Raw genomic sequence first — 27,992 nt, 5'->3', positions numbered from 1 at the left:
CCTATAACAGCTGTCACTACAACCCGGAGAAAGAACAAGCGTCCACGTCTGTCAGAGGACGCGCGCGCCTGTCTACTAAGCTAGAGACGATGACGTTGTGGCGGGCGGAGACTCATATATGGGTAGCGGAGGACTTTTCTAAATGGCAGCTATGATAGGGAAACTGACGAGCAGGTCCGTATACGGATATTCATAAACGGTAGTGATTTATTTGGATATAACCTTTGCGTACGATAGGCGACTGGTACGGTTAGCTAGTTTAAAGGTTTACTTCTCCTTTACAGGCCTGGAGAACAAGGAAAGACTGCAACTCCTAAGGCTCCGCCCCTAACTCCGCCCCAAACATCATGGCCGAGGAAGCAGCGGATGTTGATATTGATACAGAGGGAGATCTCAATGAATCCAGCAAGAGGTGAGGCAACGTTTCAGAATGTCATTTGAGCTACACGCTTTTACTGTGAGCAGTAGTTACACATATTTAGTTTACCATAAAAAATGAAATGATTCGATATATTTCAATGAATGAAAACATACATTCTGTTTATTTCAGCCCTGTACATAATGGCTTTTTTCCTGAGTCTTCCTCTTGTGTAGGGAAGTGTTGCCCCCTGTGGATGTTGTCAGACAGGTATCTGTAGTGTAAGCTCTTTAGAACAGGGTCTAGACTTTACATTAGATGCAGATGCCACCTGGATCTATATTTTAAAGGAGAAGGAAAGGTAAATTACAAATAAAGTTGTATACATTGCCCAATAAATGGAGAGATGCTTACAGGAATTGTTTCCCCTGTTTCAGTAATCCAAGATCGTAGTAAAAATTTTGCAAGCTGCATATAATAGAAAATCCATCCCTCTCGCTATCCAAATCGGCTCTAATAGGGCTCGCACATGCGCACTTGAAATTTTGTAAGCCCTGCATATGCGTATAATATCCTCTACTTCCCCCATGTGAGCGGTGAAATTTAGGTCAGGTGGTACAAGGCAATGTCATGGTTGACCTCTAGTACTCCTCCCCTTCATGCTGCATCGCCAATAGGAATGATCGCTACGGATTGCTATAGCAACGCGATCATTCCTTGGCATAGCTTGCGCTTAGTATTGACAGAATGAGTGACACGAGAGGTCATGCGCACTTCACACAGGGAGACACAGGACGAGACGAGCACTCGGGCAACATGGCAGCCGTAAAGTTTGTAATGGGCTAAAACTTCAACGGGACAGTGTCAGTGCGGGAGACCGAATTGGGAAGCAAAAGTAATGCGGTAATGCTCCCCAAGCAACAATTAAAGATAGGTATAAAAAATTACCTTTCCTTCTCCTTTAAAGCCAATTCAAATGGCAACTAATTGTGCCAAGCTGGCCAAACTGTTCTGCAGGTGAAATGCCCTTAGTGACATAAATATGACTTCCATTTGCCAAGCAGATCATTTTCTAGTAGTGCATGAGGCACCAACTCTAAATTGTGCATTGTTAAACAAGATCTGACACACTTTTCATGCGAAACATAGGCATGTTGGTTGCCCAAGTTCAGTAGCCCAAAAATAACCAATAAAAATGTTTTTGAAAGGTGACCAGTAAATGTTACATGCTGTAGGTTACTAGACCAGTAGCAATCTTTTTACATTTTGTTATGTAACCCTGTAAGTCTTAAGGTGGCTATACACGGGCCGATAAAAGCTGCCAACAGACTGGATCAGCAGCTTATTGGCCCGTGTATGGGGCTCTCTGACGGGCTTCTCCAATCGTTAACTGGCCGAGAGTAGACCACATGTAAATCTGGCAGGGGTAAAAATCCCGTTGGATTGCGGACCACATCTGTTCATTGATGCAGTCCCGCGATCTGACCACCCGTTATGACCCGATCATTGGGCCTACAATCGGATCAGCCCTATATCGCCCAATGAGCGGATCTCTGTGTATGGCCACCTTTATAGGACACCTATATGCATCAATAAAGCTGGAAGGGGGAGTGGATGGTGAGAAGTAGTTATGCAATGCAAAAGAGGTTAGGTATAGGTTGGTCAAGGGCAAAGTGACATGTCAAGAGCTGAACCTTGGGCCTTTCTTTGTACACCTAAGAATGGAAATTTACTTGCAATACGTGTGTACTGTGCAAATGTATAAAACAGGGGATGTCTATGGATTTCAGTTTTCTGCCTGTCCTCCCCCATACAGTTGGATCTAAAGTAAGTAGTGGGAATGACATGCATATGATTTTTTCTAAATACTGTTACTATTCATGTAACATTATTTATATATTGCTTTAAAATCTGTATTTTATATATCGGTTTAAATTCTATATTACAGTATTTATGACAGCCTTAGCACTGGATTTGCCCCCGAGCACTACACTAAATCATGAAGGTGTTACTGTGAGTAGTTTGTTCATAACTTATTTTTGGGTGAAAGATAGCATGCAGCTGATATCTTACTATTTCCACTAGCTAAAAATATGAGCAACTTTTAGCGACTGGAATTTTCTTCTGTGTCTAAAGGATTTTTTTCTCATGGGATTTCAAATCGTATTTAAAAAAATTAATTTTAAAAGTATTTTCACTTGACTACCTCTGACTCTGCCTTTAATTCTTGCCTCAGTACCTGTTTAAGTTTATTATTTTTATTATATATAATTTCATAGTAGTTTGTTTGATTTCTAAGCCATGGACATTGGACAGTTCTATCAGCAAAAACAGAGAGGCAATTAAGAAAATGTTGCTTGAGGAAGAGTATCCTTTCTATATAAATACATACAATATGTTTGTGTCTTGTTTGCAGTAGGGTCAGTGCCTGTGAAAATATATACAGAGAAAATGGGGTAATGGCAATTAAAGTTAAAGGAACAGTTACGCTAAAAAATTAAACTGTTTTAAAGTAAAGGATATATAATGTACTGTTGCGCTGCACTGGTACAACTGATGTGTTTGTTTCAGAAACTCTACTGTAGTTTTAATAAACAAGCTGTTGTGTAGCCATGGGGGAAGCCATTCAAAACTAAAAAAAAGCAGAAAAGGCACAGGATACACAGGTAGGGATGCCACCTGGGTGCTATTTTACTGGCCTGGCTGGTAAAAATTATGCATGATGCCAATGTTATTAATAGGAAAAAACTGCAAAAATATAGGAAGGCGTGTATTTTTTTTTCAGAAAAGGTGGCAACCCTATTATACACAGCAGATAACAGATAAGCTCTGTAGTATGCAATGAGATTCTTCCGAACATTTCTGACACTGAATGCTTTGTCTGTAAAGTCATTAACTTGTATACCCTCCCCTAAATGGACGTTGTATCCTCAGCAATGCAAAGATGATGATTATGATCAATCAGATGAACAGTACTGTTTACAACAGAAATGCCTCTCACCTCATGCAGAACAACTGTATTATGTGAAAATGAAAATGATTCTCAGGACGAAGCTGATGAGATAAAGCCACCAGACCAAGAGCTAGAAATTTCATTCTAGATGAAGAAAAACAAGCAATGCCGGAGTTTTTTGAAGGTAGACAAGCAAAAACTCCAGATCGTTACCTGAGGATCCGTAATTATATTTTGGATCAATGGTAGGGTCATGGATAATGTTTGAGTATGTTATCTCTTCTCAAAATTTTAAAGTTTTAGTATGTTTGGCATTTTTAATTTCACATATATCTAGAAATTTACTGTAACAGTTTTTTAAAAGATTTGGCTGCTATAAAAGTTGCTACATGTTTAATTATAATAGTATAATAATATATTCATAGTCATAACAATAATTTGACAGATTATCTTTCTCAGGTAAATATGTCTTTTTTACATTTATGCAATTCTCACAACCCTCAATCAGGTAAAAAAAACACTGGCTTCCTTCTTTCCAGTCACCTGATAGGTCCAACTCAACATGCTGTCTGGATACAGGAGAATAAACTGTAATGTCTAATGACTAAAAGGTGTTGTTGATGCCAACAACAGCATACTTATGCAACCAAAGAGTTAATGTACTGCAGTATTGTATGTTAAAAATAAAGCTTTTGAAAGCAGTTAAGTGACACTACCCATGTCTTTCATATCTATAAATGTTTTCAGTACAAGTAAAGCTAACTCGTTCCTATCTGTTTCAAGAACATGTAACAATGTATCACTTTTTATATGATATGAAAAGTGCTCCTAGCTCATTGGTGTGCATGCTTAGAATACTGAATTTCTTTGTCTTGTGTCTCTTTAATTTATTCATAACTATCAATTTAATTCTACCAAATATGATTTACATAACTTTAGTGTGAAGAATGCATAGTGCTTGGGGTATTTCAGATTTTATGCTTAGATGCTTTTAGGGATTAGAAGATATGGATAGGTGTGTTATAAGTACCTCAAGACATGGAAAGATACACAGTGGGGCAACAGACTCCACTTGAAACAGTGCTTAAATGTATGCATTGTTTCAATATTCAGTTAACACCTTTTCTGAGTAATGCTTTTTTTTTTCTGGCTTTTGTTTAGGGAAAATTGTAAACCGAAATATTTGATTAAGACCTCAGTTCGCCCTGGTTTAAAGAACTGTGGTGACCTGAACTGTATTGGACGCATACACACTTACTTGGAATTAATTGGTGCGATTAACTTTGGATGTGGTGAGTTATCACTTCTGTAGATAAAATGTTAATAGTTGGTTGAATTTTTTCAGAGCAAGCTATCTATAACAGACCTCGACCTTAAGATAAAACAAGGTGCAAAGAAGCAAAAGACACTTTGGAAGCATACGAATTGGTACACCATCTGCAGTCTATGGTAAGGAATATAGTCCTATTGGAGAGCTATCTGGATGAAGGATTTCCAGATAATAAATCCCATATTACAAAGAGAAAAATGCTTGGGACCCCCACCCACCCACTGATTTCTGTCCAACTTGGTGGTAGTCCCTCTGTTTAGGAACTTTTGCTTTAGCTATACTTGCTCTTTAACTAGTACTTTTATTGTTATCTGGACTGAATAATTTAAGATTTGAGACCCAAACTTGTTTAAATATTTATCTATATATAGAAATATAGATATCTATCTATAGAGAGAGATAGAGAGAGAGAGAGAGAATTATAACTAAAAGTTACTGGTTATAACAAAATCCTTTTAGGACTGAGAAGAGAAATGTATGTCTCTCTCTCTATATATAAATCTATATATCTTTGACACTTTACATTGAAGCACTAAGCTTTTTTAATATAATATATGTAATATAATGTGTGATATTGTTCTGTTTGAGTAATAGTTTCTTTTGTGCCATCCTCCCATACAGGCCAGGCTTGTGTAGAACTCTTTGTGTTGATCTATTCTTGACCTTGTCTTGAGCTTATATTGTTTGCATCTCTGTGCCTTTACTCATATGTTTTGATTATTATTTGCACAGCAAGGGATGACGTTTTTCTAGGGAGTGACTGGAAACTGTTCATGGAATAGGAAACTCATTAAACCAGAGGGAAATGGGGACTGCTGCATATGTTATATTCATTGCATTTGGAATAAGCCATACAGTTTTATTTAATTTAATGTACTATTATAGTTGTTTATTTTATTTATCTTTTTAAAATATTCTGGTTTGGCAGAGGGCTAGTTAGGAAATAGTTTTTAAAGTCTTCTTTTATTACAAATTCTATTCAAATTCTAAATTGGCATCCCACTAAATTCTTCCTTTGTTTCTCTCTGCTCAAGCTTTATGCGCCATGTTTTACTTCTGTTCTGTTCTTTTTATTTCTGTTCTTCTGATCTTTCGCTAGAGATGTTGGGGAATGGAGAAAATAATGCAGGTTTCATGTAATTTCACACAAAATCGATGAAGATTAAAGAGTGTCATACAGTTTTCCTTGAGAACAAATACATATCTCTTTCTTTGCTGACAGCAGAGCAAAAGGACTTAAGTCTAATAATTGCATTTTGCAAGCTTGGGCTGCATTCAGCTGCAGGATGACAGTGTTCTTTGACCCTTAAAAACAATTTAGGAAAAAGTATTAAAAGTAAATACTTGTTTGCTTTGCAAAGTGATTGAAAAATAAATAACCATACCTGGTCTATATTTGATTATTTAATTTTAAATTGTATTCTTTGTGAAGCGCACCAGAAAGAGGCGTATCAGAGATCCCTGGGGAAACTGGTGTGACGCAAAAGATCTCGACAGACGTATGAGGTGAGGTTTATCAGTCTCTATATCATTCAGTGTAGCAACTTCATATTATTTATGGTGTTTCTCAGTATTATCATCTGCTTATTCTTTCACTATTGATTACTGATGGGATTTAGTTTTTTCTTTATAATTCCAAATTATAGTCAGTCTTAAAGGGGTTTTTCACCTTCTACTCTTTTCCCAATTGAGTTGTTTTCAGATTGTTCACCAAAAATAAAGACGTTTTTCAGTTGCTTTCTGGCTTTAATTTCTTTAATTTAGAAGATTTAAGTTTAAAGGTTATATTACTGTCTCTAGGATTTCAGTCTGGCAGCTCAGTGATCCATATGCAGATTCTGAACTACTATATTAGTTGATACATTTCTCAGCAGTATTTTTGGAATATTAGCAACTATTGTATCAATTCTAACAGATGCCTTTAATGGAACTCAGGGATTTATTTTAGCAGGGCCAGGGCCAAAGATAAGAAATGTATCAACTAAGGGGCAGATTTTTTAAGGGTTGAATAGTAAATTTGAATTTTTTGGTATCAAAATTCACACCTTTGAATTTTAATCCCCCAATTTGAATGTGAGATTTATCACACCTCAACCATGAAAACAGTTCTAATTCTAATATTCGCCACCTAAAACCTGCCACGTTCATTTACAAGTCAATGGCAAAGGTCCGTGATACCATTTGAATATGTTAATTGCCTTCCTGACATTTGAGGTTTTTTTGTGGGAATTCTATTTTTCTATGAATTTTCAGGTCGGGACTATTCGATCGAATATTAGACTTTTAAATTTTTTCTTAAAGGGCACCAATCATGACCAAAATCATTTACTAAGTAAATACACTATGTGAAAGTTCAAGAAATCCGATTTTTAAAACAGTTAGAATTGTTTGTATAATGTAAATGATCAGCTCACTATACCTTCTGCAAGATCTCCCCTATCTCCACTGCAGTTCTAGCTGAGGCAGGCATCTTGGATTTCACTTGCTCCTCCTACCTATATCTTCCCAGCCAACTGTAGCTCTGAAATCTCGCACATGCTCAGTTCAAATTCCTTGTTTGCTTATCAACCCTTCTAAGCTATTTTCAAATCAGCCAAACGTCTGTGTTAGCTGCTGTTCAGTAGTGCTGCCACCTGCTGGAAGTTAGTGTGTGCCCTTCATTTGCATAATAACATCACCAGCAGGGGACAAGATAGGGAAATCTCCTGATATTCTAGTGGAGGAGTTTACTAAAACAAGGCATTCTGGGTAGAATACTCAAAGCAGTGTTACAATCTGAGCATGCTCCTGAAATTTGCACATTAGAGTCTCTGTTATAGTCTCAATATGGCCTCCCTCAGTGAAAGAACCCATTTGACAAAGTAAGGGATTTTTTTTAAAACCTGCAGTTTTTTGAAAAAACTATATATGTAGTTTGATTAAACGTGTTTAGCTTGCACTGGTCAGATTGTTAATATGTGTTTGATTTTGGCTGTGATAGGTGCCCTTTAAATAACCTCCCATTCGACATGTGAGTATATTGGAATTTAGTAAAAAAAACATTTTGCATAAATTCGAAATTTGATAAATCTGCCCATAAATGTATACATTTAGAACAGTTACAGAGTCAGCAACCCCCCTCCCAGAGCTACTTTAGAAAGACAAAATGTGGTAGAAAATTAAACTGTCAAATTCAATATTAGAAAAACTGTCACAAATAGAAAGTACCTGGAAAAAGTCTTTAGTTCTGGTGAATAGTGATGATGGAAATACTTGGCCAGATAAAAAAATTTGGAACTATCTGAAACCAACTGAACTGAAACAGTGTTCGAAGGTGAAAAACCCCTTTAAAGGGCAAGTCAACACAAATTCACTGAGGGTGTTAGGCAGCCCCTCAATAAGGCACCCCCTCAATAAAGTCACATAACTTAGACCCTTCATCACTGCACCTGTATCTCTGTCAGTGTACTGAATAGCGCCCATGTGCAGTAGAGTTACAATCTGAACTATAACAGATTTTTATTCTACTGCACATGCAAAATTAAAGTGTTTTAAAATAATGAAAATATCATGTACTGTTGCCCTGCACTGGTAAAACTGATCCGTTTGCTTCAGAAACACTACTATAGTTCATATAAACAAGCTGCTAAGTAGCAATGGCGGAAATTGAAAAGAGGCTATATAGCACAGGTTAAATAGTGGATAACCGATAATAACATTATGGGGCACATTTACTAAGGGTCGAATATTAAGGGTTAATAAACCCTCGAATTCGACCCTCAAAGTAAAATCCTATGAATTCGAATATTGAATTCGAAGGATTTACCGCAAATCCTACGATCGATCGAAGGAAAAATCGTTCGATCGACTGATGAAATCCTTCGAATCGAACGATTCGAAGGATTTTAATCGATCGATCGAAGGATTTTTCTTCGATCAAAAAACCTTAGAAAACTAATGGGGAAGGTCCCCATAGGCTAACATTGTACCTCGGTAGGTTTAAACTGCCAAAGTATGTAGTCGAAGTTCTTTTTAAAGAGATAGTACTTCAACTTTCGAATAGTCGAACGATTTTTAGTTCGAAACGAAGTCGTAGTCGAAGGTTACCGTAGTAGCCTATTCTATTCGATGGTTGAAGTACCCAAAAAAATACTTCGAAATTTGAAGATTTTTTACTTCGAATCCTTCACTCAAGCTTAGTAAATGTGCCCCTATGTTCTGCAGAGCTTATCTGCTGTGTAACCCGAGACATTTCTCCTTTGAATGGCTGCCCCCATTGCTACACAGAAGCTTATTTATATAAAGAATTGTAGTGTTTTTGTAGTGGAGGGCAACACTGCATTATATTTTTATTACTTTACACCTTTACTCTACTACATTTTTTTAAGTTACTGTTCCTTAAATTATAAATTGTTTGGCTAATGTAATGTTACCAAGAACATTGACTGAGCATCAGCATGTGTCAGGATAAGCATGGTATATTATAAGTTATGGTTTGACACACAGATATACTCTCCACTGGTGTATTCAGGCTGAATCAATAACGAATGACCAATCAATGCATTCATAATATGAAACTGCTAAACACCTTGGGGGGGAAAAAGCTGTACGTGTATAAGATGTGATAGAATCCTGGTAACCCCCCAGTTGTGTTTCTTACAGGGCTAAAAATAGGAGTGGGCAGAGGAGGCTGCTGCCTTGTCACAGATAAAAATTGTTGCAAAAATTATACTTCCTTGCTGCGCAAAAAAATATATTTATTTCTCTTTTATGTAAAAAAAAAGTTTTTTCTCTTAACTGTTAACTTTCTTTTGCATAGGCACCATTTCAAGTAAAAGTGTCATGTGAAGCTATGCTAATATTAGACCTGGTAAGGCATCTGACATGTTTTCTAATACATAAATGATGGCTTTATAAATATTTAGTGATTTATTTTCTATTTTTATTCTATTCGTTTCTCTTGTGTCTTTTATTAAAAGCATCCACATGTCTCCATGGCTGAGGTGATTGGCTTTTTAGGTGGAAGGTAAGTTTCTCTTTTATGAACAAGCATAAATTGATATTGGTTGCAAAACAATCCTATTGGGTACTTTATATATTCATTCATTTTGACATATCTTAAATATAAAATGTGATACACTGGGCTATGCTGAAATTGGTTAGGTGAAATTTGCTTGATAAAAAAAGTATAATATCATAACCTAACATGTAGCTACTGTGACAAAGAGCTATGTCCCAATAGGCTGCCTGTATATGATGGGAGGTATATAGCACCCAGCCTGAGGTATTGGCTCCTTTAAATCTCCAGGGTAAGACAGGTTAGGACCCTGGAGCAAGGATATAGTTCAGTATGCTGCCCAATTAGTCCGCAGGTGGGGCTGTTTTAAGGGAGCCTGGCGGGGAGTGGGTGTGTGTTGTACTGGGAGTCAGAGAGAACCTCTGAACACACGCTGTGAACTGTTTTTGTGAACAAACTGTGTGTTTGACTGCAACTCCAAACGGCAAATGTTTGTTACCACCGCAAGGAACTTTCCTATGGACTGTAACACTGCAAACCGGTGAGGTTTACATTATTATTTGACTGTTTAGCACGGAAATTGTGCCTGTTTAAGTTGTCCGGTTTGAACAATAAAACCCCAGGCAGGAGCCTGTTTCACTTTTGTTGCAAACCTAAGCCTCCTGTCTCCTCTGTAAGAACTGTTTTACCTGAGCCCTACCGGCTGCTTTGAGCTATTCCCCACAAATGGTGTTTCGGATGCGGGCAATAGAGAGACAGTGAGCATAATAGGACAACCATTGTTAAAAGGGCAGTGCTATCTGCTGCAGACTGTGGGAGTTGTAGTTCAACAACATGGAGGAACTTGTGTTGCAGCTGGCCAAAGTCAATGCTAGTCAGCAGGAGGCAAATGCTGCCCAGCAAGAGACCAATACCATCCAGAGGCAGAGTATGGCCACCCAGCAAGAGACTAATTGTTTGCTTGCAGCTCAACTGACAGCATTAGCAAAGGCGGTTGAGGCTGATCGACAACTCTTGACGGATGTGGTACAGCAGATGGTTGCACTGGGGTCCAATGTGTCGAGTGGGGCCCCTAACACAGATAGCTCCATTAAGGCCAGTCGTTTTCTGCAAAAGATGACGCCACATGATGATGTTGAGGCATATCTGCATACTTTTGAAAGGACTGCCGAGAGGGAGTCTTGGCCCAAGTCCCAGTGGGCAGGTCTGGTAGCGCCTTTTCTGACTGGGGATTCGCAAAAGGCATACTTTGATTTGACCATAGCCGATGCCAAAGACTATGACAAGTTAAAAACGGAGATACTCCACCGCTTGGGTGTCACCTCAGCCGTGCGAGCTCAACGGGTGCACAAGTGGTCATACCAGCAAGAGAGGTCTCCCCGTGCCCAGATGTATGACTTAATTCATCTTGTGAAAAAGTGGCTGCAGCCAGAATCTCTGTCAGCTCCTCAAGTCGTGGAAAGGGTCACTGTGGATCGCTTTCTGAGAGCTCTTCCGCCATCCTTGAGGAGATGGGTGAGTCATGCAGATCCCCAGACAGCCGATCACCTGGTGGAAATGGTGGAACGTTATATTGCCGCTGAGGACAACTTAGGATCGTTTCCACAACACCGCAAGCCAGCCACAAAACATCCATCTGCAAGGTCCCCAGGAAAAGCCAGTGATTCGTTGCCTCAGGATACTGGGGCTGACCAAAAGGCTATAGAATGGTCTAAAGGAGCTGACAAAACTCAGCTGTCCCCTCCAACCAAGGGTCGAGGCCAAGTGCAATGCTGGCGATGTAATGAGTGGGGTCATGTTGCTGCCAGGTGCCCACTACCTGCAGAGCCCATGGATTGTCACTCGGCTCAGCAGGTGTCGTTGTTTGCTCACCCTGCGTGCACCGCAGACACTGACTTGCATATGGCGGTGGTAAAGGTGGGTGGAAAGTCTGTTCAAGCTCTGTTGGATTCCGGGAGCTTAGTCACAATGGTGCACGCCAGTTTGGTAAGCCCAGACCAAGTTAATGAACGTAATCTTGGGGTGCTCTGTATTCATGGAGACTGTAAAAGTTATCCCACTGCTATAGTGACCTTTGAAACTGTTACTGGTACTGCATGTCATGAAGTGGGTGTTTCCTCTGTTTTGATGCATAGTGTAATTTTGGGACGAGACTTTCCCCTCTTTTGGAAGCTCTGGGGAAAGGAAGGTTCTCCACAGGGGTCTGAGAAAGGGATTCCTAAGGATGCACCAGGGGTTTGTAAACCTAACTCAGAGGTAGTAACTGAAGGGGAGACCATGCTTGAAGCAGATAATTTTCCCCTAGAGGTACTAGCAGGTGAAACAGAGTTGCCCTTGGAGCCCTCCGAAGCATCCGATATGCCAGACTTGGAGGTCTCTCGGGTTAACTTTGGAACAGCCCAAATGAGGGACCCTACCCTGAATAGGGCCTGGGAAAATGTTAAGGTAATTAATGGTGAACCTCAGGAATCTGGGGCTGAGAGTGTATTCCCTCATTTTTCTGTCAGTCAAGATTTACTGTATCGGGTTGACAAAGTCCAAGGGGGGGTGGTAGAGCAGTTGTTAGTGCCCCAGCCCTATAGGCGAATGGTCTTGGACCTGGCCCACACTCACCCCCTGGGTGGTCACCTACGTCAGGAGAAAACCCAACAGCGAATTTTACAAAGGTTTTATTGGCCCGGTATATTTGCGGAGGTGAAGGGGTATTGTGACTCTTGCCCAGAATGCCAACTGTCTGCCCCGGTACCTCACTTCCGTAGCCCTCTAGTGCCATTGCCTATCATTGAGGTCCCATTTGAAAGAATTGCAATGGACTTGGTAGGGCCACTGGTTAAGTCAGCTCGGGGCCATCAGTATATTCTCGTAATTATGGATTATGCTACGCGGTATCCTGAGGCAGTCCCTTTAAGAAACACAGCCTCCAAAAATATTGCTAAAGAGCTGTTCTATATGTTTACCCGCACTGGCATTCCTAAAGAAGTCCTCACAGACCAGGGTACACCCTTTATGTCTCGGGTTATGAAGGAACTATGTAAGCTCTTGAAAATTAAACAGTTAAGAACTTCTGTTTATCACCCCCAGACTGATGGGTTGGTAGAGCGCTTTAACAAAACCCTGAAAAACATGTTAAAGAAGGTGGTAGATAAGGATGGGAGGGATTGGGACTGTCTCCTGCCATACCTTATGTTCGCCATTAGAGAGGTGCCCCAGTCATCCACAGGTTTTTCGCCCTTTGAGCTATTGTATGGTCGTCATCCCAGGGGTCTCTTGGATGTAGCAAAAGAGACCTGGGAGCAAGAGGTAACACCCCATAAGAGTGTGGTGGAACATGTTACCCTCATGCAGGATAGAATTGCTGCAGTCATGCCCATAGTCAGGGAACACATGCAGCAAGCACAGAAGGCCCAGAGTCGGGTTTACAACCGTTCAGCTAAGGTTCGAACTTTCAACCCTGGGGACCGAGTATTGGTTCTTGTCCCAACAGTTGAGAGCAAGTTCCTGGCTAAGTGGCAGGGCCCGTATGAAATAATCGAAAAAATAGGTGAGGTGAACTATAAAGTTTACCAACCAAATAAAAGGAAGAAAGAACAGCTTTACCACGTAAACTTAATAAAACCCTGGAAGGACAGAGAAGTCCTCACGGCTATAATTCAACCCCTTCCTCCTACCCAGGACGGTATACAAAAGGTGAAAATAGCTGAAACCTTGTCAGAGCCACAAAAGCAAGAAGTCAGGGAGTTTCTGCAAAGAAACACTGAGGTGTTTTCTGACATACCAGGTTGTACAAATTTGATAAAACATGATGTCATTACTGATCCTCAGGTTCGGGTCCGCCTTAAGCCCTATCGGATCCCAGAGGCCCGTAGACAGGCAGTCGACGAGGAAGTGCAGAGGATGCTGGATTTGGGGGTAATTGAGAAGTCTGTAAGTGAGTGGAATAGTCCCATTGTGCTTGTTCCTAAACCAGATGGGTCTATACGATTTTGCAATGACTTCAGGAAGGTAAATGAAGTCTCAAAGTTTGATGCTTACCCTATGCCAAGGGTTGACGAGTTGATTGAACGACTAGGTCCTGCTAGGTACATAACAACTCTTGACCTAACTAGAGGGTATTGGCAGGTACCAATGTCAGAAGCAGCTAGGGAGAAAACAGCCTTTTCTACCCCACAAGGGCTCTTCCAGTATGTTCGTATGCCATTTGGCCTCCAGGGGGCCCCAGCCACGTTTCAAAGAATGATGGACCAAATTCTTAGACCTCATCAACATTTTGCCTCTGCTTATTTGGATGACGTGGTCATTTTTAGCAGGGATTGGCAAAGTCACCTCCCCAGAGTACAGGCTGTCCTAAATTCCATTAGAGAAGCAGGCCTGACGGCAAATCCCAAGAAATGTGCCCTAGGTTTGGAAGAAGCCCGTTATCTGGGGTACACTATAGGGAGAGGTGTTATCAAGCCTCAAGTGAACAAGGTGGAGGCAATTAAAGACTGGCCCCAGCCACTCACTAAAAAGCAGGTTCGTACTTTTCTTGGTATGGTGGGCTATTATCGTAGGTTCATTCCAAATTTTGCAAGCAGGGCTGCTCCTTTGACCGACCTGACCAAAGGGAAAGGGTCCACAATGATTAAGTGGGGTCCAGAGGCAGAGGAGGCATTCCATGATTTGAAAGTGGTTTTATGCCAAGATCCAGTGTTGGTCGCACCAGACTTCAAAGAGAAATTTGTTGTGCAAACTGATGCCTCTGGTGTTGGATTAGGTGCGGTATTGTCACAGTTAGTTGGGGAAGAAGAGCATCCAGTGGTCTACTTGAGCAGGAAGTTGACCCCTGCAGAAAAAAATTATAGTATTGTTGAGCGGGAGTGCTTAGCAATTAAATGGGCACTGGAAGCTTTGCGGTACTACCTTCTGGGCCGCCAGTTTGTGCTCATTACGGACCACTCTCCCTTAACCTGGATGTCACAGGCAAAAGAAAGAAATGCAAGGGTCACACGTTGGTTCCTTTCCTTGCAGAATTTCAATTTTACAGTGGAACACCGAGCAGGCAAACTGCAAGGTAATGCAGATGCCTTGTCAAGGGTCCACTGTATGGTGGCTAATGGTGTCCGAAACCCCGGGTTCGAACAGAGGGGGGAGGTATGTGACAAAGAGCTATGTCCCAATAGGCTGCCTGTATATGATGGGAGGTATATAGCACCCAGCCTGAGGTATTGGCTCCTTTAAATCTCCAGGGTAAGACAGGTTAGGACCCTGGAGCAAGGATATAGTTCAGTATGCTGCCCAATTAGTCCGCAGGTGGGGCTGTTTTAAGGGAGCCTGGCGGGGAGTGGGTGTGTGTTGTACTGGGAGTCAGAGAGAACCTCTGAACACACGCTGTGAACTGTTTTTGTGAACAAACTGTGTGTTTGACTGCAACTCCAAACGGCAAATGTTTGTTACCACCGCAAGGAACTTTCCTATGGACTGTAACACTGCAAACCGGTGAGGTTTACATTATTATTTGACTGTTTAGCACGGAAATTGTGCCTGTTTAAGTTGTCCGGTTTGAACAATAAAACCCCAGGCAGGAGCCTGTTTCACTTTTGTTGCAAACCTAAGCCTCCTGTCTCCTCTGTAAGAACTGTTTTACCTGAGCCCTACCGGCTGCTTTGAGCTATTCCCCACACTACACAAATTTCCGTAAATGGAGGTTCTCAGGTTATCCAAATACCTTTTTAATGTGGAAGCTGATTTTTCCATTATAAATGGTTGGAATTGTGCGGTCTATGGCATGTCACGTTATTGATAGGGGTTTATGAACGCCATCAGCTTCCAGAATTTTGGTGGTTTTCAATAAATAGGAAATATCAAGTGGTTTCTTGCCATTTTCTTAGACTAAATACTAGGATTTGGACAATGACAAAATGTTCAACGCTTTTCATATAGATCTGTGCAGTAGAGCCATGCAACAGCCTCAGTACTGGACTGCAATGTGAGATGGACCCTGTCTCACAGACACAAGCATCAGAGACACTGGCGTCCAGAAGCTACATTGTAATCGGATGGTATCATTCACATCCTGCTTTTGATCCGAATCCCTCTATTCGAGATATTGACACTCAAAATACCAGGTATTTATATAGTGCTAACATATTTCACAGCGCTGTAGGTATGGAGAAGTAACTTTTTTTTTAAAACCTACTGGCCATTGTGTCACTGAGCTAGGTCAGGATTATTATGTAGTAGTTCACTTAAAAGGGATACTGACATGGTAAAAAACATTTTTGCAAAACGCATCAGTTAATAGTGCTGCTCCAGCAGAATTCTGCACTGAAATCCATTTCTCAAAAGAGCATCTCTCTCATCTCAGGGGGACACAGGCACTGGAGGGTTAACTTTACCTTTCGGCAGGAAAGGACACTAAAATAACAAGAACTTTGACAGTCCTCCCAGGGGGCCAGCGCACCTATTCCCGTAGGCCACACTCCCAGTTCTTTTAATGTCCTCATGGGAGGAGGATTATTTAGTTTCTTATTTTTTCTCCTTCTTTCTCCACAAGTTCCCCGGGCCGGAATTCCGGTTCAGTCCTGGGCGTCATAGGGCTTTATTCAGAGACAGTAGCTCTGGCTATGTTCTCTGCACCCTCAGGCAGACTGGAGACAGGAGCTACAGCTCAGTTCTCCATATGGGGGGGGAGCGAGCAGGTAGCGGAGTCTCCTTGACAAACCACTGCCCCTAGTTCAAGTTGCGGTTCTGCCATCACATATCACTATCCAGCTGCCTTCCAGGGCCCTTCGGAGGCGGACGGCAGTTTCACTCTTCCCTCAGGCCATTTTTTAAATTTTGCGCCATTTGGAGGTGGCGCCATTCAGCAGTGACGTCCTAGCAGCCCGCTACTCGCTCTTCGCGCCTTTTTCTGTATGCACAGACGCGGCCATTAGCAGAGGCTTCTCACAGGACTCGGCTGTCCCAAGGCTTCGGGGTGCCTGTGTAGGGGCTCAGGAGTGATTAACTTCTCTCCAGGGCAGACAAGGACAGAGGACCTCCAAGATTTCTTTCTTGGCATGCCTTGGTTGCACAAGGCTCCCTCCTGGTCATGCTGAGCCTATTTGCACTGCATGCTCGCAACCCTCAGTTCAAGCAGCTCCTGTACCTGCGGGCATTCAGGACCCATCAGTATCAGTATCAACCCTCCTGGGCTAGGGAATTAGCAAATTCTATCTCTTCCCTCCAGGGACTTGCACGGCTGCCTGAGTCTCTAGACAAGTTTCTCATCCAACTTTCCTCCCATCCCCCCTCAAGGGTAGCAGGAAAACACAAGGTATCGGATGTTCTTTGCTTCCAGACTCCGACGAAGAGTCGGAACTTGCAGAGGATGAACAAATCTCAGACAATGACTCTGATGAGGAGTCACATTTAGAGCAGGGTACTCCTCTTGCTATCATAGAGACATAGACATAGACATCTAATTGAATCTGTCCTTGAGACGTTGAATGTCTCAGCACCTGTTTTTTCAGATCCCCCTAAGGATCTTTTTAAGAGACAGAAAAAGACTTCAAAGATGTTCCCTTCACATGATCAACTTCTTTCTGTAGTCAAGGAGGAATGGGCTTCTCCAGAGCGCAAGATCAATCTTTCCTGTCGTTTCTCACCATTTTCTAAGGAAGACACTGACCTTTGGTGTCTCTCTCCCACTGTTCCCTCCGATCTCTCGGCTAGCCAAGTCCACCACCATCCCAGTCCCCGATGCTGCGGGCTTCAAGGACCCCATTGACAAGAGACTGGAGGGCTTCTGCTGGTCCATATTCTTTGCTTCAGGCGCAGCCTTTAGACCAACTTTTGCTATGGCCTGGGTCAGCTGCGCTTCTGAGGTATGGGCGAATCAACTTTTCAAGGCAATCATTGACCGATCCAACTAGGCTTCCATTTTGCACCTGGCGGAACAGCTATAGGAAGCATCTCAGTTCCTCTGCCAGGCATCCTTAGACTCTGCCAAGATGATCGCCAGGGCTTCTGTCACTTCCATTGTTGCCAGGTGTTTTCCTCTGGCTCAAGCATTGGTCGGCAGATTTAACATCCAAAAAGTCATTTGTTTCCATTCCCTTTGCAGGGAAGGTGCTCTTTGGCACTGAGCTAGAAAAAAATCATCAGCCAAGCCACAGGGGGAAAGAGCACTCTGCTTCCGCAGAACAAACCAAAACACCAGTCATCTAATCAACGTTTCTCTAATTTTCGCTCCTTTTGCTCCAAACAAGCAAGGGTTCCACCCTCAGAAAAGACCCCTTCCTTAAGAGGAAAATGGAAAAGACCTGCATGGTCTGCTGGAAGGCAGTCTCAGAAATCTTCCAGCGACAAGTCTTCCAAGTCCTGAAGGTTTGCCCACCACCAGGATCGAGAGGGTGGGCGTCTCCTTTCCTTTCGGCAAAACTGGTCTCACTCCTTCGTAGATGCCTGGGTTCAAAAGGTTCTCAGTCAGGGGTACTCAATCGAGTTCCGTCACCCCCCCCCCCCCCGGAGAGATTTCTTTCTTCTCCTCCCCTTTCCAATCCTGTACGCAGGGCCATTGCCTCCCTCCAACAGGCGGGAGTCATTGTTCCGGTACCCAAGGAGGGAGAAAGGCAGGGTTTCTATTCCATCCTCTTCTGTGTGCCAAAGAAGGAAGGAGGGATTCGTCCCATCCTGGATCTCAAGAAGCTCAATCATTGTCTCAGAACTTTTTCCTTCCGGATGGAGTCCATCCATCAGTCATTGCAGCAATGGAGTCCAGAGAGTTTCTTTCCTCCATCGATATCAAGGACGCATACCTTCATATCCCCATACACAAGAATCACCATCGGTTACTTAGTTTTGCCACCCTAGGAAGGCATTTGCAGTTTGTGGCTCTTCCTTTCGGTCTGGCAACAGCTCCCCGGATCTTTACAAAGATTCTGGCCCCAGTCCTGGCCCTTCTGCGTTCCCAGGGGATTTCAATTACCGCCTACTTGGAAGACCTTCTCATCAAGGCTCCGTCAGCCCAAAGAAATCTCTCTGACCTCTCCCGTGTGATTCAGACCCTGCAACAACATGGCTGGATCATCAACTTCAAGAAGTCATCATTGACACCCAGTCAGAGAATGATCTTTCTGGGGACCGTCTTCGACACCCAACTTTGCTGCACCTTCCTTCCATTGGACAAGGTTCAGAGCCTGATGACTCGCACTCAGTCTTTAGCAGACCTCCCATGCACCCCCCCGAGATCCTGCATATAAGTGCTGGGCTCAATGGTCTCGGCAATAGACACCATTCCTTTTGCTTGGCTCCACACACGCCCCCTTCAGCGGGCTATTCTGACACACTGGAAGCCAGAGACTACTTCTCTGGACTCTCCAATCATCATTCCCACCCAAAACAGGAAATCTCTAGGGTCAACCAACCTCAGCTAGGGCAAGCCCTTTGGAATCCACCACTTGATCATCCTCACCACGGATGCCAGCCTCAGGGTGGGGAGCAGTGTCAGGACCAGACGGCACATGGCCGATGGCTTCCCACAGAGACATCGCTCCCGATAAGTGTTCTGGAGCTACAAGCCATAAGCCTAGCTCTCCTTCATTGGATGACCATCTTCATGGGCAAGACCATCAAGATCCAGGCAGACAATGCCACGACAGTGGCATATATCAATCACCAGGGAGGCACTGGCAGCAGGGGTGCCATGCAAGAGGCTTTGCACATCCTGAGCTGGGCAGAGAGACTTTCGACCAGGGGGAGTGGTCTCTACATCCAGAGGTGTTTCAAACCCTCACCGATCTATGGGGCATGCCGGAGGTCGACCTGATGGCATCCAGGTCCAACACCAAGCTTCCACTCTTCATGACTCGATCAAGAGATCCAAGCGCCATAGGGATAGATGCACTCACGGCTCCATGGCCATTCAGCTTCGTTTATGTCTTCCCACCCCTACCTCTACTTCCCAGGATTCTCAAGAGAATCAAGCGAGAACGGATCAGGGCCCTACTTGTGGCACCTTATTGGCCCAGAAGAGCCTGGTTTGCGGATCTCATAAATCTCACAGAAGCAGAGCCCTTTCCTCTTCAACTCGGTCGAGATCTCAGCCAAGGACCAGTGTTCCACCTGAATATTCAACTGTTCCATTTAGCGGCCTGGCTCTTAAGACCCTAATTCTCAGACAACAAGGCTTTGACAATAGGGTAATAGGGACCATGATCGCTGGCAGGAAACCATCTTCTTCCAGGATTTATTTCAGAACACGGAAGACCTTCATTAATTGGTGTACCACTCACAACCTTCTGCAGCAAAGTCTCGATAAGGGTCTTCGTCTAGCCTCCCTTAAGGCTCAGATTTCTGCCCTGTCTGTTCTTTTCCAGTACCAGATGGAGCAGGAGCCGCCCATTCGGACCTTCCTCCAGGGGGTCGCTCATGTCACCCCACCTATTGGCTCTCCAGTCCCAGGCTGGGACCACAACTTGGTGCTATCATCCATCCAGGGTCCACGATTTGAGCCTCTTGCTCAGGCCTCAGATACTCTCCTCACTTGGAAGGTCATGTTCCTCCTTGCGATCACTTCAGCCAGGAGAGTCTCTGAGCTAGCAGCACTATCTTGTCTATCTCCTTTCCTGATTTTTCATCAGGACAAAGCTATGCTCAGACCCATAGCCTCCTTCTTACCCAAGGTGGTATCGGCCTTCCACTTAAACCAGCACATCATGGTTCCATCCTTTTGTCCGCATTTTAAAGTCTTCAAAGGAGACGGCTCTCCATTCCTTGGATGTAATAAGAGCTCTCACGTACTATGTCCACAGATCTGAATCATTTCGGAGATGTGACGCCCTCCTCGTTATACCGACAGGCCCCCGCAAGTGTCTCAAAGCCTCAAAATACACTCTTGCTAGGTGGATCAAAGCCACGATCTCCAGAACCTACCAAATTGCAGGTAAACCCTCTCCCATAAGGGTTATGGCACACTCAACTCGATCAATGGGGGCCTCCTGGGCAGCACGAAACATGGCATCCGTGGAACAAATCTGCAAGGCTGCTACCTGGTCTTCAATACATACCTTCACACAATTCTACCAGGTACATGTAGCCTCCTCCACAGAGGCAGTCTTTCGCAGGAAAGTGCTACAGGCTGCTGTACAGTTTCAGGCTTGATCATTCCCACCCTTTTTGGGGACTGCTTTTGAACACCCCTCCAGTGCCTGTGTCCCCCTGAGATGAGAGAGTAAGAGGGATTTTTGTCTTACCTGTAAAATCCTTTTCTCTTCTCATTGAAAGGGGACACAGGCACACCCGTCCCTATTTTTTGGCATCAAGCCAGGTGGAAAGCGCTTCTTGAGCAGTTACATGCATAGCACAGCATCATCTTCCTTATGGGTCCCAACATTATCGCGCTGCGGAGAATGTCTGTCAAGTTAGCCCAAGGAGCAACCTTGGGCAGTTCCAGTTCTCTCCTTAGTTTTTAGGAAAAATTTTAACGTTCTGGGGAGTGACAGCCTCCCAGAGGGGGTGTGGCCTACGGAGATAGGTGGGCTGGCCCCATGGGAGGACTGTCAAAGTTCTTGTTATTTTAGTCTCCTTTCCTCGCGGAAGGTAAAGTTAACCCTCCAGTGTTTATGCCCCCCTTTTGATTAGAAGAGAAAAGGGTTTTACAGGTAAGACAAAAATCCCTCTTTTTTCTATTTAATTTTGAAATCTGACATGGGGCTAGACACATTGTCAGTTTCCCATGTGACTTGTGCTCTGATAAACTTCAGTCACTCTTTACTGCTGTACTGCAATTTGGAGTGATTTCACCCCCCCCCTCCTTTCCCCCACAGCAGCCCATCAACCAAACAATGGGAAGGTAACCAGATAGCAGCTCCCTAACACAAGATAACAGCTGCCTGGTAGATCTAAGAACAGCACTCAATAGTAAAATCCAGGTCCCACTGTAATACATTCAGTTACATTGAGTAGGAGAAACAACAGGCTCCAGAAAGCAGTTCCATCCTAAAGTGCTGGCTCTTTCTGAAAGCACATGACCAGGCAAAATAACCTGAGATGGCTGCCTACACACTAATATTACAACTACTCAATGTTACACTCAATGTTAACACTTTTGAATGAATAATGCACACTCATGTGGTTCTCCAGATGTTCTTCCACAGCAATGGCCAGCTTTATTATACATACCACAGTGAGCTATGTATTGGTTAAAGAAAGACATTAAATAATTGTTGAATTTTACCAGTAGATTTATAATCCCTTGTATCTGTACCACCCTTCCCTTTAGTGTTATTGCACTAAAAGTGTACAATCATATTACAAATCCTGGGCTGTTTCAGTGGATCCAGATTTAATGATTTAAATACATAAATAAATACTTTTGTATGCATCATTCATATGCTGCTTTTTATTATGTTGCAGAATTATTTTTCTCGTGGTGGAGCAAAATTCTTGGGAATGATAATAAGTCCTTACAATCAAAGAAATCCTCATCCCCAGTCCTAGGTGTCCTGTCTGATTATTAGTGATGAGCTGAGCAAAGATGGTTCTTACAGTAAGTATTACTATATAAATGCTGGAAATAATCCAACCATTGAGTGCAGTAATATTCAAACCCCAAGCCAAACTGCAGTTTTAAATGGGTAATAGAGTCATATAACACAGGGTTGCTAAACCCTTGTTTTTGCATTACAAGTATGTTTGTAGTGTAATTGAAGGAGCTAATTGCATTTTGATCATATTACACACTACTGTTGGTTTAATTGTTACATTATGGTTGTTTTTGTTTTACTTTTTGTGGTTTTGTGTTTTTCTTTTAAAGGAAAACTATACCCCCAAAATAAATACTTAAGCAACAGATAGTTTACATCATATTAAGTGGCTTATTAAAGAATCTTAGCCAACTGTAACATATAGACAATTAACTATTGCCCTTTTACAACTTTTCCCTTGAGACCCCATTTTATTATATTGTCTGTGCTGCCTCAGAGATCACCTGACCAGAAATACTGCAGCTCTAACTGTAACAGAAAAAAATGTGGAAGAAAAGGTGTGGCTAATGTCACCTAACATGTATAGTTTGTTTGTGTGCATTGTGAATCGTAATACTCAAAATGGCAATTTTCTATATAGGATTACCCAATGGCTCATTCTACTTAAAAGTATATTATTATGAAAATGGTTCATTTACATGAACCAGGGTTTTTATGCAAGATATTCTTTATAGAGAGCTACATTTTTTGGGGTATAGTTTTCCTTTAAGTGCCATGGGCATAGATTCAGGGACACCATCTTATTTGGGAGACAGGAGAATCTCAAGCTGGCAAATGGGTAGGTTTAAACATCACTGGAAACATCCCTTATCTGGAAAACCCCAGGTCCAAATCATTCTGTATAATAAATCCTATACCCGTTATGGTGGGGATGAATACAGCATAACTTTAAAGGACCAGTAACAGCAAAACCGTTTTCTTAAAAAATGAGTTAGTATGCTACGAAAAAAAGACACCAACACATATTAAACTTTAAAGTTGCTAAGTCTTTTTTAAGAAAATAACTTACCGAAACTCAGCTTGCGCTCCTCTTCAGAAAAGGCGATCAGTGATCCATCATGCAGCGCTCCATAGCCAGGGAGCCTGGGCACCCTGGGCAAATGGCCCTAACTTTCTACTTACCCCTCGGGATTGGCATTTTCGGGCGCATGCGCAGTTGGAGGAATCTTCCGTTGCGGAGCTACTGCGCATGTGCCGAAAGTCACAATATTTCATATTTCAATATTGCATACTGCGCATGCGCCCGAAAATGCTGATCACTACAGGAATAAGACTGAAGGAGACAAGATGGCTGCTGTGAACTCCGCTGTACAGGACCTGCAAGGAGGGGTAAGTAGAAAGTTAAGGGCATTTGCCCAGGGTGCCAGGAAGGCCAGGGGGGAGGAGGGAAGGATTCCTATTTAAGGTAGGGGGTAAGGGGGATGCAAATATGGGGGTTGAATTCTCCTATAAGTTATCGAAACTCCGCTTGCGCTCCTCTTCAGAAAAGGTGATCGGCGATCCATCGTGCAACGCTTAATTTCTCCTCCCTGCCTTCCTTATAGGAGATAGCCAGGGAGGAGAAATCAAGCGCCGCACGATGGATCGTCGCCCTGTCGCGTTTCTCTATAGATGTGCAAGCAGAGTTTCGGTAAGTTATTACTTAATAAAGACGTAGCGATTTTAAAGTTTAATATGTGTTGGCGTCTTTTTTCGTAGCATGCAACAAATTTTTTTAAAAAATTTTTTTTGCTGTTTCTGGTCCTTTAAGATGTACATTTTCTGTAATTTAGGAATACCTTACAAGTTTGAAATTTGATACATGCAAGGAGAGCCACAGTGGGAGCTGGTGTTTGAAAAGACAAGGTAGATAATAGAGAAGTACAGATCATCTCACAGGTATGTAGACAAATTACTTTTCATAGATTAAAGTTATTTGATGCAAATATAATTTACCAAACTTAATTCCTCTTAAATTATAAAAAATTACATTTTAAGTCATAAAGATCTGGGTTTCATGTCATAAGCATTTGGGTTTCACATTGGCATATAATATAAAAAATGTACAATAATAGAGCTGATGTTTCAGTTTACTCAGCAAATTAAATAAAACTTTCATTTTTAGTGGTATATTGCAGTTTAGCCAGTTCAATTATAATGTAAGTTATATAAGTGAGGTTTAAACAGAGCATGTGACAAAACATTCTAGTTAAAACGTATTGCACCACGCACCCTGGGGAATCTTTCGTCTTGGTTAGGAACTTGATTGAGTAGTACGTTTCAGATCTATGAGTAATAGAAATAAAACAAGAAACAAACTTGTGAAAAACTTACCCCATGCATATACAACATATCATAAAGCTTAAAGGAATTGTTCAGTGTAAAAATAAAAACTGGGTAAATAGATAGGCTGTGCAAAATAAAAAATGTTTCTAATATAGTTAGTTAGCCAAAAATGTAATGTATAAAGGCTGGAGTGATTTGATGTATAACATGTCAGTCAGATCACTACTTCCTGCTTTTCAGCTCTCTTGGTTTACACTGACTGGTTACCCTGGTTACCAGGCAGTAACCAATCAGAGACTTGAGGGGGTGCCACATGGGTCATATCTGTTGCTTTTGAATCTGAGCTGAATGCTGAGGGTCAATTACAAACTCACTGAACAGAAATGTACCATGTGGCCCCCCTTCAAGTCGCTGACTAACTCAGAGTTATAGAGCTGAAAAGCAGGAAGTTGGATTCTGGCTGTTTTATTAGACATCTGTTCACTCCAGCCTTTATACATTACATTTTTGCCTAACTAACTATATTAGAAACATTTTTTATTTTGCACAGCCTATGTATTTATCCAGTTTTTCTTTTCACATTGAACTATTCCTTTAACATCCCAAGATTTCTCTGTAACCTTCCACTGTAACCAGATTTCAACTGAGGGTTGACTACTTTGTATTTTGCTGAATCCTTTGGGGGTTATTTATCAAGGTCCGAATTTATCTCTATCGGCTGCTACAAACTCCGATCTAACACGGGTTTTCCACGCTTATTTATGATTAAATTTTCCCGAAAATTACCTTTGCAGGAAAAGCTCAGAATTTCACGATTTTTTCGTGACTTTTCCCTGAAAGCTCCGAAAACATAGTGAAATTGCCCAAAATCTTCGATACAACCAAAAATCAATGGGACTGTTCCTATTGACTTTTATGCAACCTCGACAGGTTTGGGATACCGTGATTTTTTTTTTTAGCCTATTATAACACAAAAAATCACGAATTTTTCCGATTTCGGGTATTCGGAGCTTAGTAAATAACCCCTTAGTGTTCAGGTGAACTGAATGCAAACTCTAAACCAGTGAAACATTTAGGGGCAGATTTATCAAGGGTCGAATTTTGAAGTAAAAAATACTTCGAAATTCGACCATCGAATTGAAATACTTTTTTTGAAAAACTTTTTTCATCTAATTTGGGTATTCTGCGGTCGAAGTAAAATCGTTCGATCGAACAATTAAATCCTTCGAATCGAGCGATTTTTCGTACGATTTTACTTAGACTTTAAAAAAACATAGAAAACTGCTGTAGAAGGTCCCCACAGTACTTCGATTATCGAATGGTCGAATATTCAAACTATTTTACTTCGAATCGAAGTCGTAGTATCCTATTCGATGGTCGAAGTATCCAAAAAATTACTTAGAATTTTTTTTACTGCGAAAATTCCCTCGAATTCACTTCGACCCTTGATAAATCTGCCCCTTAAGGTTTAATTTTTTTTTCAGATTATGCATTGTTTTGTGATTTATGGATTTGAGACATCCTAAATAGAAGATTATTGTTTTAGAGCCTTAAGCAAATTAATTCACTGCTGTTCTAATGAACACTAAAATGTATGTTTGTCACAGTTTTACTCTGAATATTGGTTAAAGGTAATGGAACGTTTAGCTTTTGTGCTGTCTGAGATGAAGGATTTCTGAATACTAACTGTTTCTCTCTTTCTGAGCAGTAGTGTTTCAATGGATAAAAGATTTTGTTATGACAGTGAGCTGACTTGTTTACAGAAGGTAAGCAATGCAGAATTCAAAGATTCGTAGCCAAAGCCATATCACTTGGTGCTTTCTATTTAACTCATGCAACAACATTTTGTACAATAATTTTTAATACCACTGGCAACTAGAGCATTTAGAAATCTGCAGAAATGTGTAGTAGCATCTTGAGTCCTTAGATATCTATTCTGAAACCACTTTTTTTTTATTTTTTAAAAAACCCAATTAATTAATGTAAACATAAATGTGCTTATAAGCACGTTTTTTTATTTTTTTAGCAGTTTTAGACTTTTTGGCACAACACATCTCATTCACAGTTAGAGTGTCAACTACCATTATTGACAGCATAGTTAGTAAATACTAGGGTCTCTGCCGCTTTGATCCTGAATGGCAACAATTGTGCCAGAATCTTGTATTAGCAGAAACTGCTTAAATACAAAATATTTGTGCACTGTATAAAGAAAGAAGAAGCTGATGCCTAAATGCAACTGGTTTTTAAAGGATAAGTAAAGACTAAAAACAAAAGTGGGTAGAAATGCTGTAGTTTATATACTTATTGCACCAGCTTAAAGTTTCTGAATTTTTAGAACAGTAATGATTGGGTACCATCTTGATGGGGTACCATCTTGGATTTTGTTCAGTGAATCATTGAAACATGCTCAAACATTTGCAATGGGCAAATTTGTCCATGGGCAGTAACCCATGGCAACCAATCAAATTGCTGCATTCATTGTTCTGCTTGCAGTTGGCTATAAAAAGCTAATCACTGATTGGTTGCTATAGGTAACTGCCCATGGGCAAATTTGCCCAGTGTTGATAAATGAGCCCTAAATGTGCAGCATTTATTGATGAATGATGATTCTATAAACCAGGTTCTTATGAATTTTGAATTTAATTCCTTACTACCTATCTGAAACATTGTTTTCTTGAGGTAGAATACAGCATCTAGTGTTAACCAGTAGAGGGTGTCTGGTGCCTGTTTCTATGTTCCACTTGTTTATGCTACAGAAGGTTAAGGCAATATTAGAGTAAACCTGAATCTTCAGCCTATCATGACTATTGCACTCACAAAAGTCTAACAAGATGGTTTCTCCTTTGCAACAGCTTTTGTTGTGTATGAAGAAGACTATAGGGAACACAGCCAGTCCTCTTATAACAGAAGAATTTCTACATCGTATAAAGGAATACTTTCGAACTAGTTACAAAAATAGTAGAGAAAGCAATCAAAAGACTGAAGAACATGATCCCTGTAAACAAAATTCCGATGCCATGGTAGAGATGGGCTGATTGCAAGATCTTTCAAACAAACCAAATGTACAACTGGAGTTCCTTCTGCTTCAAGATCCCTAATACATTGGTTTTTGGCAAACGCAGTAATTTTTCAATCTGCCCCTGCCTCCTGTGATTGCATTGCCACTCTAAAAGACTTTGCACTTTTTGAAATTGTGCTATCAAAAACAGGTTTTAAAATGTTCTCTGTTGTCGGGACATTTTGTTACTCATCACTGTTTCTTTTTTTATCGTGGAATAATAAGGACATTTTTGCTTTATGGATAATAAGTTGGTCTGGAAAAGCAGCGGGATGTTTGTGTTTGAGTAATTCATTAAACAAATTGACATTTCTACATGTAACGTTCTGCTAATTTTAAGGGATGCTACCCTTAAAAAAAAGACCATTAATAATAAGGGTTTTATTTAAAGTTTGTATCAGGGCCTACACATAAAATAGTTAAGTAAATAAATGGTCTGTTTGTAAATGTGTGCGTCTACGAGGCAGAATTATTAAAGTGGGACATTAGAGCTCACCACAGAAAAAACGTACTATTTATGCATTTC

At 41.6% G+C, this 27,992-nt stretch overlaps 1 protein-coding gene and 1 pseudogene across 1 annotated transcript in view; one reads left to right on the top strand and one right to left on the bottom strand.

Annotated features, from left to right (window-relative positions):
• Positions 1 to 194, bottom strand: part of oma1.S (OMA1 zinc metallopeptidase S homeolog) — a 38,132-nt gene extending 37,938 nt beyond the window's left edge. Inside the window, exons 1-2 of the mRNA XM_018260786.2 lie at positions 165 to 194; positions 2 to 80 (exon numbers count right to left, since the gene is read on the bottom strand). Coding sequence (XP_018116275.2) covers positions 2 to 80; positions 165 to 194 — 109 coding nt within the window. The remainder of the gene's footprint in view (position 1; positions 81 to 164) is intronic.
• LOC121393299 lies at positions 36 to 27,778 on the top strand (annotated as a pseudogene).
• Positions 27,779 to 27,992: the final 214 nt, after the last annotated feature.

The sequence above is a fragment of the Xenopus laevis genome, chromosome 4S (genome assembly GCF_017654675.1).
Source record: "Xenopus laevis strain J_2021 chromosome 4S, Xenopus_laevis_v10.1, whole genome shotgun sequence".
In the NCBI taxonomy this organism is placed as follows: Eukaryota; Metazoa; Chordata; class Amphibia; order Anura; family Pipidae; genus Xenopus; species Xenopus laevis.
Note: the sequence above shows the minus strand (reverse complement) of the source record. Positions and strands in the feature narration are given on the sequence as shown.